This window comes from Lonchura striata, chromosome 3, assembly GCF_050655825.1.
Source record: "Lonchura striata isolate lonStrDom1 chromosome 3, ASM5065582v1, whole genome shotgun sequence".
Taxonomy (NCBI): Eukaryota; Metazoa; Chordata; class Aves; order Passeriformes; family Estrildidae; genus Lonchura; species Lonchura striata.
Genome location: NC_140705.1, coordinates 108,069,581 through 108,090,544, shown reverse-complemented (window position 1 = coordinate 108,090,544; position 20,964 = coordinate 108,069,581). Strand labels below are relative to the sequence as shown.

The window sequence follows — 20,964 nt, the reverse complement described above, 5'->3', positions numbered from 1 at the left end:
AGTGGTTGACACTTTCAGTTCTGTGCCTTAACTTTAGGCATTGAAGTCTGGGACATAATGGGGTTTAAAGTTCCCTCCTTTACTAATTTCTTACCAACTAGAAGCATCTACACTGAAAGGAATACATGAACCCCATTTTTAGGCATGTAACTATCTTCATGTATTTTATGAGTTTCCTCTGTTAGGCTTGGGTAAGATTCTGGTCTTGAATTCATATTTCTTTCACTTGCCAGCAGTGACAATAGCACTTTATCAGAAAACTCTCATTTTTTGGGTTTAGCTAGAGCTCTGTGAAAAGGATCCTGACAGATACTTATTGCTTATATCTGCAAACTCCCCAGAAACTCACAGATTTCAGTCCATCTTTGCTGGAACCTGACTAATCTTATGTGTATCTTATATTGTTCCCATCTACACCTTTGGAAACTCTCAGAATTCTCCAGTTAGCTTCAAAAATATGCAGTATACCCACCTCACCTTGCAGGTCAGAAATCTGACAATGCCAATCATCCTTTAGCACTTAACCTTCTGCAGCTTCCATCCACATCTGTAGATGCAGGTCTTCAAGTCAAATACTAAAGAAAAAAATCCGGTGGAAGTATTTTGAGTTTTTTCAATTTTCCTGTGTGTCTACAGGGGAGGGAAATGTTTCAAAACCAGTGCAGCTGTTATTTTAATCTTGAGCATGTTGTTAGCTTGTGCTAATCTAAGTCTGGCATACTTTTCAGCTAACTAGGCTTTCAAATAAAAAAGAGATACAAAGCTCTGGATATGGGAATATATATAATTCTATGCTTATATCAAAAATTAGCATGTTCCATGTAGCCTTTTCTACAAATACAACAATTTAGTCTTTAGTATGTGCTCATCAGTGGCTTAAAATAATTAATGATATCCACGTTGTTCATCAAAAGTTCATAATGTCTTTCATGTTTTTAATTATTTTCTGTAGAAATCAGTGCAATTATGTTGAACACTCCACACTACATGATAATATACTGAGATGGTCCTATCAGGTATGGCATCTTCTGTGCTGTTTGGCTCTTATATTGCTAAACATGTCTATTCATTTTCCAGACTGGCCTGAAGCAAGGAGGTAAGGGAAGAATAGCAGTGAGGAAGTTGAGTAACAGCCTTTCTATCACATATCCATAGCAACTCCAATCCCATTTCTTACCTCAGGAATGTTGACAATAAGTTCTGTCTATACCTGAGTGACTTTAGTATCTCCTGAAGTTTTAAATGTCTGTATGACTTATGGCAACCTAGGATTTTTCATATCCCATCAGAGAAATTATCCATCTTGTCCAGTAAAATTCCACATGATTTAGAAGAATTTTAGAAGATTTTGGAAAAATTTTAATTTTCTGTTAAGCTAAAGACATTTGTGCTAGAGTTTCTTTTAAACATGCCAAGGTGGCAATAAACATGACATTTCATTGCCTTCCTAAGCTTGCTGCCCTTTCAAAGAAAATGATGGTAAACCATCTTTCTTATAGCTACAAGGATTTTCCAGTTGTTGGGTAACACGATTTCATTGCATTACTGTCTTTGTTCTGGATTACACAATTTTATTTGTGTGGTTTATTAGGGATGGGGATAATTTAAATGTACTTTATGCCCTGATGAATCACACATACATTTCACTTTCTACCCAATAATACTTATCTTGTTAAATGGTTGTCTATTTAAGGATGCTTTGGAAAAACTATTGGAATCTGGAAGGTTTGATCAAAAGGATGACTTCAGTGTTGTTCTTCAGCCTTCTCTCCAAGGAAGAAATCTGCTGCTCAAACTGGTGAGTAAACTCAAGCTGCTCCATTCTTTCTGATTTGTGCTTGCTGTGACTGAGTGCAGTTTTCAACAAGATTTCCTGTCCTAGGCTGTGTAATTCTGGGAGACGAGGGTAGTCAGGCACAGGAAAAACATACCTCAGGATCAGACACAGAAGTCCTGAGAATGGAACTTGATTTAAACAGCACCAGTCGGAGATCCTGTGTTTTTTGAATGCTATGCTCCAGGATGAGCCAAGCTTTGGCACCTCTGCACCTGAAGTTGCAAGTGTCTGGAAGTTGTCAGTGCTGCTGATGTTTCCTTATCTTTGTAGTCACCACCATATTCATCCCTGTTTATGCTCAGGTGTTTGATAACAAAGGCAAAAACGTGGGTAATGTGAAATATTTAGAAGGGTTAGAGGAACAAAAGATAAAGGTGTTTGTAAACTATGTTGGAAAGTAGAGTTATTTCCCTGCAATGAGTCTGGGAACTCAGACTTTTTTTCTGGTGTAGGCAGTAGGGAATTAAGATGGGATTGCCTAGGATGCCAAACATGGTTTTGTTATAAGTGGCCTTTAAAGGGAAGTTGAAAGGTCAAGGTTGTCTAGGATCTGGCAATGAAGAGGGAGAATATTACTTTCTGGAGAATGGCTCACTTAGAGTGAGGTATCAAAATCCATCACATTAGGCGGTTTTTGTAAAATAGGTTGATAGTGACTTATGGTCTGGGTTTTTGAGCATCATGATAATAGCTCCATGAATTTGAGGTAATTCCATTTCTCCCCTCAGATCAGTATCAGGACAAAGTGAATTGGGAGAAGAAATTCTTTTTCCAGGAAAACAAAGGATTTGCTATGTTGCAAAATCTTCTCGTTGCAACTGGGGTCATCTTGTGCCAGGCTTTTTTTGTAGATGACTGGTCCATATGCAAATAGCAGACTTCTAACTTTCATGCCATTACTTTTTCTGTCAATAATTTGCTCTATTATTTCTTTAAATGCCATCATGTGTCACAGGTGGATTCTTTATTTCCTCTGATTCATGGTATTGTCTGCAGGCACCATGTGTAACCTTCCAAACACTTCCAGTCATTATATTTCATTTAAAATTCAGCATGCCCTCCTAAGACAAATTCTGCATGTTTCTAGTCTTTAAAGGCATGTGTAAACTAGAAATGTTGTTTATTCTAAATTATTCATGTGTTCACATCTATGTCTTCCTGCTGTACTGTGTGTCACTGTTGTGATCATGCTGTGGTGTTGCTGTGCTCTTCTTGTCCTGTTGATGTGCAACAATCATTTACAAAACCAGCATCTTTCTGTCTTGGCACTCCAGTGGTAATGGGGATCAGTGGCAATTCTTAATGAGAATACCAAATACTGATTTTCTTGTGGATATGGTGATTATTTTACAGATTAAGAACTTCTGTGACTGAATATCTCATCTTTCCATACTCTTAATTATTTTATGATGCTCAAAGTATTTTCTCTTTCAGGGCAAGGATGATTTGATTACCACATCAAAGACACAAGTGGAAATTCTGGAAGATTGCATTTTCATGGCTGTGGGCCTCTGGAACAACATGGTAAGCAGTACCACAGGGAGTGTTTCTTGCTGAGCTTGGTCTGGATGCCTGGTAGCATTGCATGAGCCAGGCTTTGAGCCAGGGGAAGGAAGAACACAAGAATTATCCCACGACTGCTATCCTCAGCTGTGTAGGGAGGCTGCTCTTGAATAATACTAAATGCCCTACACTTCCAAGACAAATCTCACTCTGCTGCTACTTTCTACTAAGAACTTTTTAGAAAGGTTTTCAAAGTAGCCCTTTGGGAAACCTCATGGACTAAATTAGCTGTGACAGACCTTGGTTTTGCTAATCTTACTTCATTGACAGCACATCACAGAATGACTGAAGCTTGTCTTAACCTGAGATTATGGCAATTATACTCCTGTCTACTCTGTCCTCTATTTTGCAAATCCCACCATTCTGTACTAATGAGTCTTATATCACTGTCTCCTCCTTAACCATCATCTTTGTGTTGCTGTTGCTCATAGTCAAAAGGTGATAGACAACCTTGAGGAGCTCTTGTTATGTCCCCTAGAGTTGGATGTCCTATCCAGCTGTTTTCTTTTATGCTACTTCAAGCCATAATAATGCTGTTGTAGCCCTGATCATTTAAAGAAGCAGAATTTGCAGGAAGAGGCTTCTACTAGAGGCTTTTATAGGCTTCTATTGTCATTGGACAATGTGTCTAGAAGAATAGTACAGTCACTTTAATAAAATATGTTATCTTACAGTGAAAGTTAGTAGGAGCCAAGGAGTTAAAAATTGCAGTGGTAATCTTGCAACAGCCATGCTGGGTCCCTTTATCTCCTTTGCTGTTATCTGTGATATTCCTTGTGATGATGTCACAGTTCCTACCTCAGTTCTTCCATCATAAAATAGATGCCCTCTGTTTCATTTTTCTGTCTCTAATCCTTTTCTACACAGACCTTATTTGTCCTCTTCTGCTCTGTCCTTGAGCAAGCCATTCTGTGGCATGTTCCTCTATTCTTGTCACTCTGATTGCCCAGGAGCATTTTGTGAAAATAGCAGAGATGAAAAGCCATAAGCAAAATGAAGCTGTGCTTTTAAGGCTGGGCTGCATCAGGGCCAGTCACCCAAACTTGGGTATGCTGTGGAGCCACCAGAACCAAAGAATTGTCATAAGGGAGACAAATACCTGCTTTGCTTTGTTTCAGTGTATTTTCTCAGTGTGAGATGATTCCTCTAGTGAGGGGACAGCCTAAGTGAGCTGGAGAAGGAGCAAAATGTGGCAAACCCACATCTTGCCACAGGTTTGAAGGAAGACTGTGTGGCAATGATCCCCTCAATGCATTTTGCCCCCTCTTTCCCTGCCTTCTCTTTGATTAAGTGGACTTTTCAGAGTACAGTAGCAATCATCAGAAAAGAGCCTTTCAGGGTTCTTCCTTTGTCTGCCTGTGATTGCCTTGTCTGCCTGTATTTTGCCATGATGTAAAAGGAGATATGACAGATGTTTCAGCATAAAAAGCACTAGCAGGTGTCCTGGCCTGATAAAGGTCTCTCCAGTTCTGCTGGGAAATCCAGCCAACAGTTTAGGCTGATTTCTTTAAAAATTAAAAAATAATCCACAGCACAGTCTTGGGAGCTGATAGGAAATCAAGGTCATGACTTGTGGACCTGGAAACATAGCATAATGAAAGTGCATTCAGAGGTTTACCTTCTCCTGCTCTCTGGCAGGCTGTCAGGACCTTTTTTTGAGGCTTGGTACCAGCCTCTTTCCTGGAATAGTTACCTGCTTATTGGCCAAAGGGCAAAGCCTTGAAAATCTAGTGGCAATTTGCTTTAGGGCTGCACTTCAGCCTGACTAAGAAGGAGCTGAGCCATCATGTCCTAAGGGCTTGTCATGGGCAGGGCTGGATATTTGACCAAAAGAGTTCTAACTCTCTAGGACCAATGCAATTCATCTGCTAAGCACACCAGAGAACAGTCAGATAAATGACATTGGAAAAGATGAGAGAGGTTGGCTGTGTACTTGGACAGCTTTGGTGTTTACCACAGAGAGCCTGATCGTAGGCATTTGCCAAAATTATTCCATTTTACCTCTGGTCATATATCTGAGGGCAAAGCTCCATTCATGTATGTAAAGAACTTCATAAGAGTAAGAGCTTCTTGTCTTTTGGCACTTTTTTGTGTTACAGAAACAAACCCCAAGCTTATCCTGCAGCCAAAAAGAGAAACTAAAGCCAGGCAAGAACCCAAAAGTGAACAGCACTGCAGGAGGCTGCCCATGCCTCTCTCTCCTGTGTTCAGGGGTTTGTGCTGCCTCAGAAGCTGCTGGGTACCAGAGCAGACCCACACCAAGTGCCTGCATGACAGATGTGCTGGAATTTGGGGGAGGGCTGGCAGCCACAATTCAGCCCTTGTGCCCCATTCCCTGACCAGGACCAGCTGCAGGGGAGCTGTCAGGCTTTGCTGGGAGAGCAGCGTGTCTGAGCCAGCTGGAACTCACTGCCTTCTGCAGAAATTTGTTCTTGTCACCCAACTCCCAACACATGCAAGTGTCTAATGCTTGTTTAAGCTTAATTTCTAGTCAAGAAATATTATATTGTATGTATTCTATGTTTTGTGGGATGAGTCTCTGTTGGAAGTGTATTTTCTTTTAAGAATGGGATTAAATAGCTACTTTGTTTCTTCCTAGGAGGTTGGAAGAGTATCCCAATATCTCTTTGCTCTGAGCTTCATTTTTTTATTTTTACACGTAAATTATTTTGCACATTTCGGAGAAATTAGGTTTTATGCCCCTGCCTGCTCCCCCCCCGCCCCCCCCAAAAAAAAAAAAAAGAAAAAGCAGACTGTTTCTTCACATCTTTCTTTCAAAGAATATAAACTCTGTAAGCCTCTTCTCTATTTCTCTGAATTTCCCCATTATTTTAATTGATGGAAGAATCAAAATAGCATTTAGCATTCCTGCACGGAGTGTATTGGTGACATCAAGCCTGCTGCAGTTGTGTTTTCCCATCTCTCGCATCCTGTTTCTTGTGCAGGCTGCTGGTCCTGGCAGCTGCTGGTGCCAAGCTGAGCAGGCATGCACTGAGGGATCTAAACCCTCAGCCAATTCCTCTGTGTGTGATTGCAATTTAATTAGCACTCAGCAAGCTGTCTGAACAGGTGAAGTGATTACTTTTGGTATTTTCCCCTTTGTGCTGTCATTATTTTCTGAATAATTCCATAATTTTTCCTTACAATAATCCCCTCTCCATCTTGTTTCAAGAAGGCCAACAAACATAAATGTCATTAAGTTTCTATATGGAGTAGGAAAGCACCTTTTGGTGTTGCCTAACATGTGTAAGAATGTAGATAATGAAACAGTTCTGAAAGGTAGGATAAACAATCAACACATATAGAGTCAGCATTCCCAAAAGCCAATTAATGTTAGGATGACAGTTTTAGTCATGATGGGAAGACAGTCTGCTCACGTGAGAGGACTCATTTTCAGTTCAATGCTTCTGTAAGTATATATGTATATATTTTGCATAGATAAATATTTATCATAAGCAGAATAAATTTTCAAACATATATATTTTTCGATATATGTATATGAGCCTGATGGAAAACTTCAGTCAGTAGAGCCTTTGCATTGCTGCTGCTCTCCCTCCCTTCCCACACACAGCATGTGTACAATTCCTCTGTTCTCTCTCTTTCCAGATGCAGCCAGTTGGACAGAAGCAGCCTTATGGTGCCACAAAAATTGTCCAGTGTCCATCTCAGGTAAAAGGGTTTCCTTGTTATTCTGTGATTTTATTTATTCTTTGCAGAATTTCCAGGTTTTCAAGTACTGTCGTTGTTTCCGAAGTTTTTGGAAATGTGCACTTGCCCAAGTAACTGCACTGTTCCTAAAGTTCATTGACACAGAGTCTATTTTCTATAGATAAAACTCTGAAGAAAAGAACTTTTGAAAAAATTTAGTTAAATCATCTGTCAGATTTTTTTTTCAAAAATATATCTAGATAATCTGAATTTATTTATTGCAGATATGAGGTGCATTATCAATATTCAAATTTGCGTCACCAATAAAATTGAATCCATATATTTTATATAATCTAGCTTTTCTGTGATTTACCTCTGCTGCCATGTTTTACTAATTTAGTCCCTGGAGCTGTCAGCAGTCAGGATTGGAGCATCTCATGTTCAAAGGACAGGTTCTTGTATGCTTTTGCATTTAAGCTCTGACTTCAATAATTTGATAGTGATAAAATATTACTGGCATCCAAAAGCTTCTGAACAGCAATTAAAATATCAAAGTAAAATTTTGTTTTGTTTGATGTTAGGTTTAAGGCAGGCAGTGGTGCTGTGCCTAGAGCATATCTAGGACAGGGCTTCAGACCAGGGCTTAACTTTCAGGTCTAACCTGATTTACTTCACTGATGCAATGCATTCACTAATGCATTCAGAAATTAATACTGTAAAGATTTTTTTCCTCTCGGAAAATGTAGCCAGAAGACTTTAACGTCAGCTGATGTGTTTCCACTAGCATTGGTAAACATAACTCTCTTTGCTCTGCAGGAAAATCCATACTTGTTTACGTATAGAAATAGTAACTACTCATCTTCCCTGAGGACATCAAACCGCAGGGAAACATCTCAGGTATGGTGGGAGTGTTTGCATCCATGGACTGGGTGTGTTCCAGGGAGTGGGGCAGGTGGGTAAGAGTGTGCTGTAGCCTAAATAAACAATGCTACCTGGGAAAACTAAATGCAAAACTCCAGTGTTTTACTTCTGTGCTTGACTAAATAGTCAGATATTTAATAGCACATTCTCTCCTTGGTGCATTAAGGTACGTGTGTTCAGCTAGCCCAAAGTGAGTCTTGCCTTCAATGGTAAAACCCTATGTTAAACATCTGGAAAAAAAGGTTATTTTCCCTGGGATAAGAAGATTGTGAAAATGGGGCTATTTAGTGCTACTATGGAAGAAACTAGATCAGATTTTTATTTTTGAGAGATAGTTTCACATTAGATGTGTGGAGAAAAAGACCCATGATTGCATTTTTTAAGTCAGAGTACTCCGATTTTGAGCAGAACTTGGTGTTCCTGAGCAGGAACAGAGTGAGTTGTTAATGTTCATTTTCATCCTCAGAATACAATGCCTAGACCATCTAGACAAAATGGCCTGTTTGTAACTGGAGTTGTAAGATGCATTTCTGTTCACATTTTATATAGTGCCATCTGTTTAGTTGGTTACTTGGGCTGTACAGACCTTGCCATGAGGCAATGGTACCTACCACTCTGGTTTTTGAAAATAGCTGTATTGTAAGAGGTGTTAAGGATGTAAGGAGCAATACTATGTTATGTTTGTTGTTGTTTTGTTGGGTTTTTAAATTAAAAATTAAAAACCCCATCCAGAAAAATGAGACAAGACATATTAAGTATCTTTTCCTTAAGCAAGTTAGCCTACTTAAGGAATTCTGCAGAGAGATTTGAAGCCAAAGCACATATTTGAGTCTTGTGTAATGGTTTGCTCTGGAATATTGATGGTAAGCCCTTCAGTAACAGTAGATTTTGGGGATATTTCTGTCTGCAAACCAAAAGAGCCAGGAGGACAAATCCCTGGCTGCACATACAGGACTGCATGTGCAGAAGGCAGGCTCATGGCCTGCTGACAGAGGTATGGTTTTGTGCTAGGATATTTCAGGGATGTTCAAACAGCTTTTTGCAAAAGATGCTCAGGTTATGGGCACACCAAATGTTGCATAGCTGAGCACAACATGGCTCAGAGTCTAAAACAACTGGCCCCACTGGTAGGCAAGAGTTGTGCTGCACTCATCGTGCTGCACAACTGAGCAGGCTGAGTTTGTGTCTGCCTTCAAAAGAGCTAGGCTGAGCTGGGTAGCTGTATACAAAATGCATGAGGATTTCATTAATCTTATGCTCTGAGATGTAAATAGATTATCATGACCAAAGTATAGTGAGACTGATGTGAAGTCTTACCCTGTCTTTGCAGGAGAGGAATTATGGAACAAATATTCCCTGTCCTGACCGGTTTCCCTCTGATGCAGTTCCAGTTTCAGGTATAGTACTATGCCTTTTTGTCACAGAGCTACTTCATTTGATGACAGAAGGAGAACAGAACTGGGTTTACTCAGGAGAGGTACTCTTTTTTTTGCAGAAGTGCTCTTTGTTGACTGTATTTTTTAAGAGTCTTTTTGGAACAGTGTGAGCAGTTGTATAGCAAGATGTGAATTCACTACCTCAAGGGTGATGAAAGTTTATGCAGCTGCATCTTCCATGTACAAAGAAAGAAGTGACAGTGGAAAAGATAGGAGGCAAGTCAGGTCCTTCATTTCCAGGGTGAAAAAACTGTAGGGGGCTCTTGTAATGCAGTCTGAGGTGCAAAACCCCATATGGAGTTCCTTGGGTAGGTTTTGTCTTTCCTCAGAATCTATGATGGTTCTAAATATCCACTCTGTGCTGGCACCAGAGCTGTGCCTGATTTTCAGTTGTTTTCAACAGTTAAAAGAAATTTGAAGAAGAGCAAATGTAAGACTGGAATCTTGCTGCCTCCTTTGTCACTGTAGCTACTGCCCGGCTATGGTACAAGAATAATTTCTGATTTGATACCTATCAGTCTCTGTCATTCTCAACTGATGCTGTCATGAGTATTAGAAACACTGTCTTTGCAATGCTTTATTATGCTTATTCTGAAGAAAACTTATAATAACCATCACAATTTGTGGTTTTCTTTCTTTCTTTCTTTCTTTCCCTTACATTATCTTTGGGTTTTTTCCAGTTCATAATTTGAAACCGGCAGATATTCGGGTGATTGCTGCCCTGGGAGATTCACTCACAGTAAGTAAAGATCACTAGATTGCCATTGATAAAGCTAGCAATGAAAAACTTGCAATTAATTTTCTGATTTTTTAATCTGGGAAATGGTATACATACCATGTCCTGTTGAGCCAAACACATTTTTCACTTTTTTTTTCCCATACTCCACCTTGTCTGATTGATAATCAGATTATGAGTCTAATCTGAGTGCAAAGTTCCCATTTGAAGTCCACAAGAGTGCCACACAAGGAAGAAATGTAAGATTAGATTGTGTTGCAGCAAAACTATTCTGCTGGAGTGGACTTGCAACAATTGTTTTCTTTACAATTAGTTTTTACAACTTCTTTTGGTTTTTAGCAGCTCCAAAGGTATTGGTCCTGAAAGCAGCTTGAAGAAGAAAAAGTTCTGCATCTCATTGTGTATATCTGTGTATCTATATACTATGATAAATATATGTCTATGATAATACCAAAGCCTATAAAGCCATAGTGATTCATACTATCTAAATATATGATACAAATTGCAATAGAACATCAGGTGTGTTGAGTTGAACTTGCCTTGAACTTTTTATTGTAACACTCTTCCTTGTTATAATGTAAGGTCATTACCCCTAGAATGGTTTAAGTCTCCAATCAGTGGTGACTGCTTTACTGCTCATATAATAATTCATGTTTCCTACATGTTCTGTGCTAATTATCACATTAAATCCTTGTAGTCTTTTTTCTTGGTGAAACTGGGTAAGACATAGAATCAGTGTACAATTTTTTAATATGAGGAGCATTATAATAAATTATTAATTCAGGACCACTGCTGTCATATTTATTCCTTATGTAAATTTAGAACTATATGAGTATTTTGAACATTCTCAAGTAATTTTCCCCCACTTGATCGAATCATGAAGTTGATAGAAGAGGGTAATTCACTGGAGTGGAGTTAAAATACCTTCAGCCTTTGATCTTCTTGAGAACAGGAATCTGTTCTATTTTGGGAAGATGATGTAGCTTGCTTCATTATTATGCTTTTAAATTATTCTCACTAGCATGAGTCGGAGAACTAGTTACTGTAGCAATGCTTATTTTCTGAAGGTGATCTCTTCTTCCTCCAGGCAGCTAATGGGGCAGGATCCAGACCCCATGATGTTCTGGATGTCCTGACTCAGTACCGAGGTCTTTCTTGGAGGTGAGTCCCAGAAATATTCCCCTCAGTGGGAGAGAATCCATTTTCTTCAGTTTTGATTGATACAGTTGTTTTTGTAGCAAATGAAGGCTTGTGGAAACTGGATTTGATGTCACATTTTACATGATTGCACATGGCTGGACTATTACTCGTGATAAAGACAATACTCCAAGTAGTGGCTATCTAGAGTACAATGTAGCATGGCTGGAACAAACCTGGGTACATGGAAAAATCACGTCCTTGTTAAGAAGTTATTTTTCAATCCCACTGTTGTGAAGGCCCTGGAAGAAGAAGACCCTAGGACAGGGTCTTCTAAATTCCATTGCCATTGCATCACTTGCTCATTCTGCATTTCTGTCCCTGCTCTTTCTGTACCCTGTCTGCTCTTGCCCAGTGTGGCCCACATCACCCGTTTGTCTCATTTAAAATTGGTGGTCTACAAAAAAATCTTTTCTGCTGTTGATTCATATGCAGTATCTCTTTCCCTGCTCCCTTCCCAGTATTGCTTACCTCATGGAGAACAGTTTATCAATTTTGAGTCAATACTGATTTTTACGTAAGCAGCATATTATTAGACACATCAGAAACACTCTGGAGAAAGGCAATCATGCTCTTGTTAATCTGCAACTGTATGATTTGACACCAAACTTGTCAGGCTGATCTTCTGTTCGTCGTTTTTTACCAATCTAAGTCACTGCAACTTTAGAAGAAGAATAAACACATTCAGAGAATCATAGGATGGTCTGGGTTGGAAGGTACTTTAAAGATCATCTGGTTCCAACCCCTGTGCCATGGGCAGGGACACTTTTCACTCGACCAGGTGCTCACTTTTCACTAGACAATGGTGCCACCATCCAGCTTGGCCTCAAGCACTTTCTGGGATGGTATTAGTGCACTTCAAAATCTGTTCCAGATTAAAAAGACACTATAGAGGTGTTCTAAGTCAAACATTTTATATTTTGATCTTTAATAGTAATCCATTGTGATTTTTTTTGCAACAAGTATGCTGGTATTTTTTTCAGCATGAAGGAGAATAAAGAGCACACAGACGTAATGGTGAATTTCACCGGTCTAGCAGTATTCTTCCAGTTGAGTGAAATGTGAACTGGGGGGAAGGCAATTTACTTAACACTCTGAAATATATGTTTTTGTTTTGGTTAGACATGTTAACTAAAAATGGAAGCCATAAATATTTTAATAGGTAGAACTGTAGCAAAGGTGGCAGCCTTGAGAAAAATCTCATTTCTTCCAGCTGTGTTTAAATGTAAATGAAAAAGCAGAAAGGAGAGCTGCTGCACAGGGCTTCTAACATGATTGTTCTGCTGGAGCTGAGTGTCTTGGATGTGGTGGCCCCTGGGACAGGCACCCCAAGCGTGGTGGGCTCAGCTCAGCCAGCAGCTCTGTACAAGTGTGGCAACCCCAAGAGGGGGCACTCTGCCACCTTGTCCATTGCCTTGCCGAGTCCATCGTAGCTTACCAGCTCTTTTCCCCTGTTTTCTTTTTAACAGTGTTGGAGGAAATGAAAACATAAGCACAGTTACGACACTACCAAGTAAGTGTGCCTGTGGTGCCTGCTATTATAAAAGGAGATAGGAGAAAAGGGTTAAAATTTGTAGTGTGACACAAACAGTCCCTTTGTGTTTAATGTCCACTGCTGAGTAAAAGTTGCTTAACAACCAGGCTGTAATATGCTGTGCATGACTTAACTATGTGGTTTGTAATTCCTAGGTTTTGGTTGTTTCAGTATTATTCTGTCTAAAATGTGTTTGGTCACAGATGAATCAAAGGTCTTAGCTCACAGCCTAAAGAAACTATTTTGACTATATGGGAAAGTTGTCCTAGGCAGGGGCAGAATCACATTACAAGATCAGATTTTACATGCTTTTTAAAGGTCAGGACATTTTAGATCTGAGGTGTTTGTAAGGCTGGTTTGTAACCTAAGATCTAGAAGGGAATCTGGGGTCTTTGGGGTTAATACATCTGGGGCCATCAGGCTAAAGGATTTGATTCCAACCTGTCTGCAGTTAGAGCATGATGGCATGAGGTTCTCCTTCCTGAGTATATGGTTACTCAGCCTTGATTACCAGGCAAAATGGCATTGCTAGCCCAAATGATTGTGTTAGGTCATGAGATATCTGAATTAATGATATTCAGAAATCTTGAAGGCTGGGAAATGTTTGTATGGTGATGAATCTCTGTGTTTATTATACTTAAAGGTTAAATTAATTTTTTTAAAATAGCTATCTCCTAAAACTTTTTAATGTTCTTTTACTATCTCCTAAAGCTCTTTAATGTTCTTTTACAAAGTCTAATCTTTATTGCCTCATTTGTTACCTGCTGCAGGAAACAATATTTCAGGGTGCTGTCTCTTTCCACAGATATTCTTCGTGAGTTCAACCCATCCTTGGTAGGGTATTCCATTGGCACTGGAACACAGAATTCAAACAATGCTGCATTAAACCAAGCTGTGGCTGGAGCTCGTGCAGAGTAAGAAGAAAACTTTTAATTTTAATGGGAATTTGATTTTTTTCTATAAAATTCCTTGTGACTAAAAAAAGTCCAAACCCTGGACTTTGGCAGGAGCACAGTAAGTCTAATAGGCAAATATTTTTTATCCTAACTGCAGCATGAAGACCAAGAAATGTGATGAGGGCTTTGAAAAGGATTAGAAACACTGCAAATAAATTAGCAACAAAAGCAATACTTTCTCTGACATTTTCAGCCAAGAAAGCCACAGCATTTTACAAGCAGTACTCAGAAAGCTGTCCTGTTGTGAATCAGACAAAAGATATCTCCACTTTATAGGAGGTATATTCAAACCCTATTGTCATCAGGACCAAGAGTTTGTGCAGAGACTGAGAAAGTTGTGGGTTGTTTAATTCCTGGTCTGCCAGAGCTGGGAATTGACTAGAGATCACTATGCACCCTCTTCAGTGCAATTCATATCTTATTTTTTTTTTCCACTGGTAACAGTTCTTATTAGACCTACTTCAGTGCCTTGAGGCCATAAAATAACATTGGTATGAGTACAGACACTTCAGAGCTATGTCTATTGATAGCATCTGTCTGATGGTGGGAAGAGAAAAGTGCATTTTCTATATAGTTGGTAAAAGAGAAACTATGCAGCATTTGCAAAGTACCCCAATGCCTGTTGGACGCTAATTATTTTCTCTTCTTTCTTTTTCCATCACTGTCTCAAAACATAGCCTTTGTTGCCTATATTGCATATTCCATTCAATGAGAATTGGACTTTCTTTGGGATCTTGTGGTTTTTGATGTCCATTCATCAGCTTTCCTCTTTGCTTTGTTATCTATGCAGGATTATTTCTTTAAATTTTTATTAATGTATTTTATTATTTTATTTTTCTTTTATTTTTAGGGATGTTCCTGAACAGGTTAGGAAACTGGTGGACCGCATGAAGAATGATACTGTGAGTTCAACATGTCATGAATATCTTTAGAATGAAGTGGCATAGCATCATTAGTTTCTAACAGACCAAGAGCAGATCTCAACAGTGAATACCAAACTTTAAAGCTGTAGGTTCAGCAGGGTGGTGTAAAACTTCCCAGTGCAGAGTGTGAGTTCAGCACAAAATAATCTATAGCTTAGTCATATATGAATTTGTACCAGCATATGATAGCTATTATCAAAGCCAGATAACTGTAACCTTTTCATCATTTTTACTGCAAGTGGCTGTAAATGCAGTGCTGTTGTTTCTGCTTCCAACCCGTGTCACCCTGCAAGATAACAGAACTTTTTCTCTGTGAGGATTTTGCTGTGGTGCTATTAATTATCTTGTAAGCAGTTGGTTTTTCCAGCAAAAATGATACACGCTAGGATGTTGAGGGCAAGATTTTCAAGTAGCAAATTGTGTGGAGTGAACATGTGAAGTGAGGAAGGGACATTTTTTCTAAAAAAACAAATCAGTCCCTTCTTTCATCTAGTCATCAGCTGATTTTTGACTTACACATTTATTGTTACAAATTATTTGATGAATGGTTTGTAAAATACACATTAGTTTGTGGATTGCTTACATATTTCTCACCTCAGCTCGTGCTTTGAATGTTTGCTATTTGTAATTTGACAAATGTGCTATGCAATCAGTGATCTAAGTTACACTATAATAGTTTGGCTTTCCGATGGTGCAGCTGGAAAGCAGCCAAAAAGCCTTCAAGATATCTATGTGCGTGTTTAGTGTAAATACTCTGGTGCATACATATTAGCAAAAATATTTGCAGTACCTTCCTTCTTGGTTCACTTTCTGGTAAACAAGATTTCCATCTGATGGATGCATCTGAAATGAGATTAAAAGGAACAGCAACTAACAATGAATGGTTGGATGGTTTTCATTCATAGTTTCTAAGCCCTACTCTGCCAAATTTATTGGCCTGAGAATGTTAACAGAAATTTATGGAAATATCTTTTATTTAGGTAATAAATGTTTTTATATAACTTGTGAAGTTCCTTCTGGCTAGAATACATGCTCATAGTAGAGGTCATATATCTCTGATTTAAGAGATCATTTTTACTCCCATTTTTTAAAGCACTTGTTGACTGCAGGAGGAAGTTTGTCCATCTTTTTTATTTTTCTTTCATATTTTGAGACCAAACTACTGAAGACTATGTTTACTAGCGGGGATATATTGCCTGCAGCCTTTGAAGACAGATGTTTTCAAACCATTGGAGGCTGATGCACAATTGGTGCTTTTCTTACTTGTGTTTTGCACTGAAATGAAAGCATTAGAATATTGAGCACAACATCCACAATATGCTACTAAGCATCTCTGAACCTTTCTTCAGAGCTAGGAAGTGATTATTTACTGCAGCATAATTACCTTGATTTAGCTAGCTATCCCTTTGTAAAATCCTTGCAGAAACAAAATGTGCTGTAATATTTTACCATTATTGTTAGATAGAGTTAATATTGCCCCACTGTTCTTTGCACTTTGTCTCACAGCAAGTCTGAAATATATTGTCCCCCAGGGTTTACCAGCAGGATAGCTGCATTATTTATCACACAGCAAAACACATGCCATCATTTTTGCTATGCAGATATATTTTAGGACTGCAGGAAGAGTCCCCCTGTATGCACAAGATCTTACTAAGAAAAGCACACAGATTTTGTGCAATATTTTTCTGAAGCAAATAGTTTTCTGTGATGCCATTAATTCTGGTTTAGATCACAGCAGTTTCTGCACCTTCAGTCATGACTACAAACTTGTTTTTGTTGTGGATGCCTAGGGAATGATAGCCACATACTCTGAGAAATGGGAAATTTGTATTTAGTATGTTGATGGCATCTCCCTCCTTTTATTTTTTTAATTAAAACTTCTATTCCATCTCCTTCTCTGTGTAGAGAATAGATTTCCAGAATGACTGGAAGCTCATAACACTTTTCATAGGAGGAAATGACCTCTGCAAAGTCTGCGAGAACCCAGTAAGTTCCCTGCAGCATGAGCTGGGCCAGGGTCTTTATGCATCACAGGGGGTACAAGGGAGGAACTTGGTGGGTGAGAAAAAAATAGTGCAGCTCTGGAATGTAACTGTGCTGAGACCTTCAGGTTGCTCAGCACAATGTTTCAATAATGTTAGAGATACTTTTGGAAGATCTGTAAATTACGTAATTGTTGCGTCTTTGTTTTGCTGCCAGCTAGGATAACATTTTGTTGCATGGTTGCTTTACCCTCCTGTAGATAAAATACCAAATGTTTTACTCCTTGTCTTGTCACACTCCTAAGTCTTACTTGGTACTCTCTTCATATTTTTAGTGCTATGGGAAAAGTTTAAGCACAGCTCATGCTAATCCAATTATGTGTATATATATATCTATATATATAAATATATAAAACATACAGTATCTAGCCTTTGGTATATGTGATTGTAGAGGAGCTGAAAGGCTGTGCCAGGCTCCTCACTTAGTGATGAGGGTTAGTTACTCACAGGTAGTTGAGCACATACTTGTCGTCCTTCATGATTAATTTTGGATCAGGAAGAACAGCAGAGCAGCACAGTAAGATGGTTATAAAACAAGGAAGGAGCAAATTAGCCATCCTTACCTTCTGCTGTCAACCCAAAAAGTGCCTGTTCACGTGACTGGGGTGAGTGGCAAGGAGAGTGTGTGCATCCAAGGATCACAGTCATCTTCCTGTGGCACAAGTACAAATAGAGCTGTGACTTAGGAAGTGAATAAGGGATCTGAGCTGTCTGCTTCTACAGAGTAGGCAAGTGGGGCTCTCAATCAACTTCTGCTTGAAATTAAATGAGAGAGAAAAAAGGCTGAAAATAAGACAGGTATTTCTCATAAGAAAGTTTATGTGACTGCTGTAGTCCCACAAGTGAAAAAACAAGTGTTGGATTACTTGAGACAATAAAATTAGAGTGTTTAAACCATTAAAATGGAACAAGGAAATTTTGGCACTGAAAGGCAAGTGTATGAAGTGATTTCATCCTCAGCTAAACACGTAATTTTGCCCGTCATTATTTGTGGCAGGCAAGGAACATATGGGAGACATGTTCTAATATTCCATACAGCAGAAATAAACTTAGTTTTTCCACAAACTCTTCTCTCCCATGTATGGCCCCTGTTAATGAGTTGTTAGTTGTGCTTTTAAGACCAGCCCAAGCAAGCCTAGGAGTGGAGGATGTTGTGATGTCTGATAAAACCCTGTGAATTTTCACCCTCACTGGTATCCAGTGGCTGCTAGATCTTTTCTTGCCAGTGAGATAGCTGGGATGGGAAAGAAGAAAAGCAGAGACAGGACCATTTTGCCTATAACTCTGTTACTTTTGACCCAAGAGTTAGAAACATAAACACTACTGTGAGAGACTCCAGCTAGTCATTCCTGTCCCTGCCTGAGTAAACTAATAATGAAATTCAACCCTCTTGCTTTAACAGGCACGCTATTCTCCTGAAAATTACACTTACAATATACAAATAGCTTTGGACTTACTTCACAAAGAGGTAAAGCAAACTTTTCTGGTATGTTGGAGCAGGGATTTTCTGTTCTGTTTACAAAGTAGTCACTCATTATTGATTAAAAATTTATTTCCTTGCTTTTATCTGCAGAGTACTACTGTATCCAGAGGTGTCTGCTTACAGGAAAATCTTTGTGAAAGGCAAAACGGGCTGGGGAAGCTTTTTACCAAAGGAATAAGGATGTTCTTGATTCTAGCTGATGTGCTATGGATAAATAATACAAAAAAATGTTATAACAGAGTGGAACAAACATTATTAACTGAGTGGAAAATGCTTTGCTTGTTCTTTAAACTGTAAATAAGTATATTTTTGTGGTCATTAAGAGAGAGATTCTGATATTCCACATGAAGAATGATAAGAATACTTGAAGACTTAGCAGGTGTCTGGGTATTGCTGAGACCTATAACAACTTGTATGAACCTTTTTGAAGCCATCATTTTCAAGTGAGCAGCTATCAACATTTAGAATAGAACTAGGCAGTGCAGGCAGGGGCTGTAATTTAGTATTGCTTGTGTGGGGAATTAATTATTGAGAAAGTACTTTGAACACCTCTGTTATAAATAAAACACAATGCTTGAATCAGCAGGCTGCTCCCAGGGTCTGCTGTGGCTGTGTAGGGACAAAACCAACACTGCTGCAGGGGTTTGCCATGGATTTGTTTGTCCTCTTGGCAGGTTCCACGGGCATATGTGAACCTGGCGACGATGCTTTACATAGCAAGGCTCCGGGAGCTGCATCAGTCAGCAAACAACAGCTGCCCAAAAGTGCTGATGAGGTTTGCAGATGATTTATGTTACAGCTCTCATTGCTGTTCAGAAGGCTGCAATGTCTTCTCGGGAAGTTTTTTCTCAAAGGGAAAAGGATCTATTATTTCAGACTACCAAACATCTTTCCCTGTGCATGTCTCCACATTTTGGTTTCAACGCAGCATTTAGAATAAGCTGTCTCTGTCTCTGAGCCCTGCTGTTATTGCTTCTTATGAACTTCTTATGCCACTTTTGACTCCACACTTACCCTGCAAGTGAGTTCAAGCCAGAGCAGAGAAAGCTCAGCTGGGCACTCTTTGGTGAAAATAGAGAAGACACTAAGACACAAGGTTTTCTAGTTCTATTTACTGATTTACTTTTCTGCACTTAAAACTCTTCCTCTTGCTTCTGCAGTTTTTTAGTTTCTGTAATCTCGTTGCTGATTCATAGTTTTATATCCAATTAGTGTCTCAAGTAGATGTTTTTGATGCTGAATTGTTGCTTTATGTCTCAACAATCCTTTCCAGATCAGTGTTAATCCACTACTGAGGTGGCAGGCCTGTACCCTGAGTGGGCTTTTGGTGACTCAGGATCCAGCATTGTCCCCTGGAGTTGCTTTTGGCAGGACTGTCTTGTTTTCAGAATAGCAAGTCTCTGCTTTTCTGGACAGGTGGGGAGAATAACTTTGTCCTGTGAATGTAGGCAGCCACTGGTTTTACAGGAGAGACAGAGATGCAACCCTCTTGCTGTGACTGAGTGGCTTCCTTGTGGCTGTCAGTGGAAAATTGGTTTTGAAACTCAGGGTGCTGGTACACCCAATAGCCAGTTGTAGTTCTTTTAAAAATTTTATTTATTTCTTTTTACAAATGTTGCTGGCTAGAACACACAGGTATCTCCAGGCCTTATTCATTGGACAAGGATAGTTAGCAAAGCCTTTAGATTATCTGCTGATAGCTGTAATCTCCCCACATAACTTCAGGTGCCATGCTGAATTTAACATTTGCCTGTCTGGCAGCAAGCCAAGTTTACAGGGTGCTAAGCAGAGCCCATGGGGGACAATAGATGTCATTCTACTGAGTAGAAGAACCACCTTAAGGAATATTTTTATCTTAAAAAATCTTCTTTTTTTTTATTCTGAGAGTAGCAAACAACTTAAAGAGAATATGTGTCTACTAAAGTTGCCCAACATATGTTTCTGAAACTTCTGAAAACACAATTTAGATTTGTATTGTTCTCATATAGATGTACTGTGGAAGTAAAAGCTTTTGTTAGCTGGTCTCCATTAAGACCAGTTTGGACACAGTAGGGATCTGTGTATATTTTACATGTATCCAATGCATCTCTAGGAGGTCTTTCTCTAAGAGCTCCCTTAGGGATGCTTTACCGTGGTCACACTGTCAGGATATTTGAAAGGAGTCCTTCTTCTAATTTGGATTTCTGAAGAAATGCCCAGGTAGATGGAACATCCTAAAAATATCCATGTACTAGAAGATAAAAACCTCAGGGGAGGGATAAATGTGGCCAACACGAGTTCACAAAATCTTAAGATGTGTCAGGTTAGAATGGCTCTCTAAGGATGGAGAATTCTGCATCACTCCTGGTGATTGTTTTGGTGCTTTACCAGCCTTGCTGTGATACACACTATAACCTCTGACTCTCTCAGCTGATTAGAATGAATTTGTGGCAACTCCACCTTGAAGAATGCTTGCACAATTCTGCTGAAGCAAAGCATGTTGACTTGTGATCAGTTTTTTGGGGTGGATTGGCCCCAGGTGCCAGCCAAGCACTCCCTCAGCTGCTCATTCACCCCAGCAACATGGGGAGAAAACAAGGACTGTGAGCAAGAAAATCATGGGTCAAAATAAAAACCAGGAAGCCACTTATCTAGTATCATTGCAGGCAAAACAGCCCTGATTTGGGGAGCTTAATTGTATTTGTTGTC

At 39.2% G+C, this 20,964-nt stretch overlaps 1 protein-coding gene across 13 annotated transcripts in view; it reads left to right on the top strand.

Moving 5' to 3' along the window:
- Positions 1-20,964, top strand: part of PLB1 (phospholipase B1) — a 137,776-nt gene that overhangs the window by 30,238 nt on the left and 86,574 nt on the right. For all 13 annotated transcript variants that reach the window (XM_085577168.1, XM_085577176.1, XM_085577179.1 and 10 more), the window contains 14 exons: positions 953-1,016; positions 1,694-1,798; positions 3,272-3,361; positions 7,007-7,069; positions 7,865-7,945; positions 9,300-9,366; positions 10,086-10,144; positions 11,229-11,302; positions 12,808-12,851; positions 13,678-13,786; positions 14,679-14,730; positions 16,657-16,737; positions 18,196-18,261; positions 18,951-19,051. In XM_085577168.1, coding sequence (XP_085433294.1) covers positions 953-1,016; positions 1,694-1,798; positions 3,272-3,361; positions 7,007-7,069; positions 7,865-7,945; positions 9,300-9,366; positions 10,086-10,144; positions 11,229-11,302; positions 12,808-12,851; positions 13,678-13,786; positions 14,679-14,730; positions 16,657-16,737; positions 18,196-18,261; positions 18,951-19,051 — 1,056 coding nt within the window. The remainder of the gene's footprint in view (positions 1-952; positions 1,017-1,693; positions 1,799-3,271; positions 3,362-7,006; positions 7,070-7,864; positions 7,946-9,299; positions 9,367-10,085; positions 10,145-11,228; positions 11,303-12,807; positions 12,852-13,677; positions 13,787-14,678; positions 14,731-16,656; positions 16,738-18,195; positions 18,262-18,950; positions 19,052-20,964) is intronic.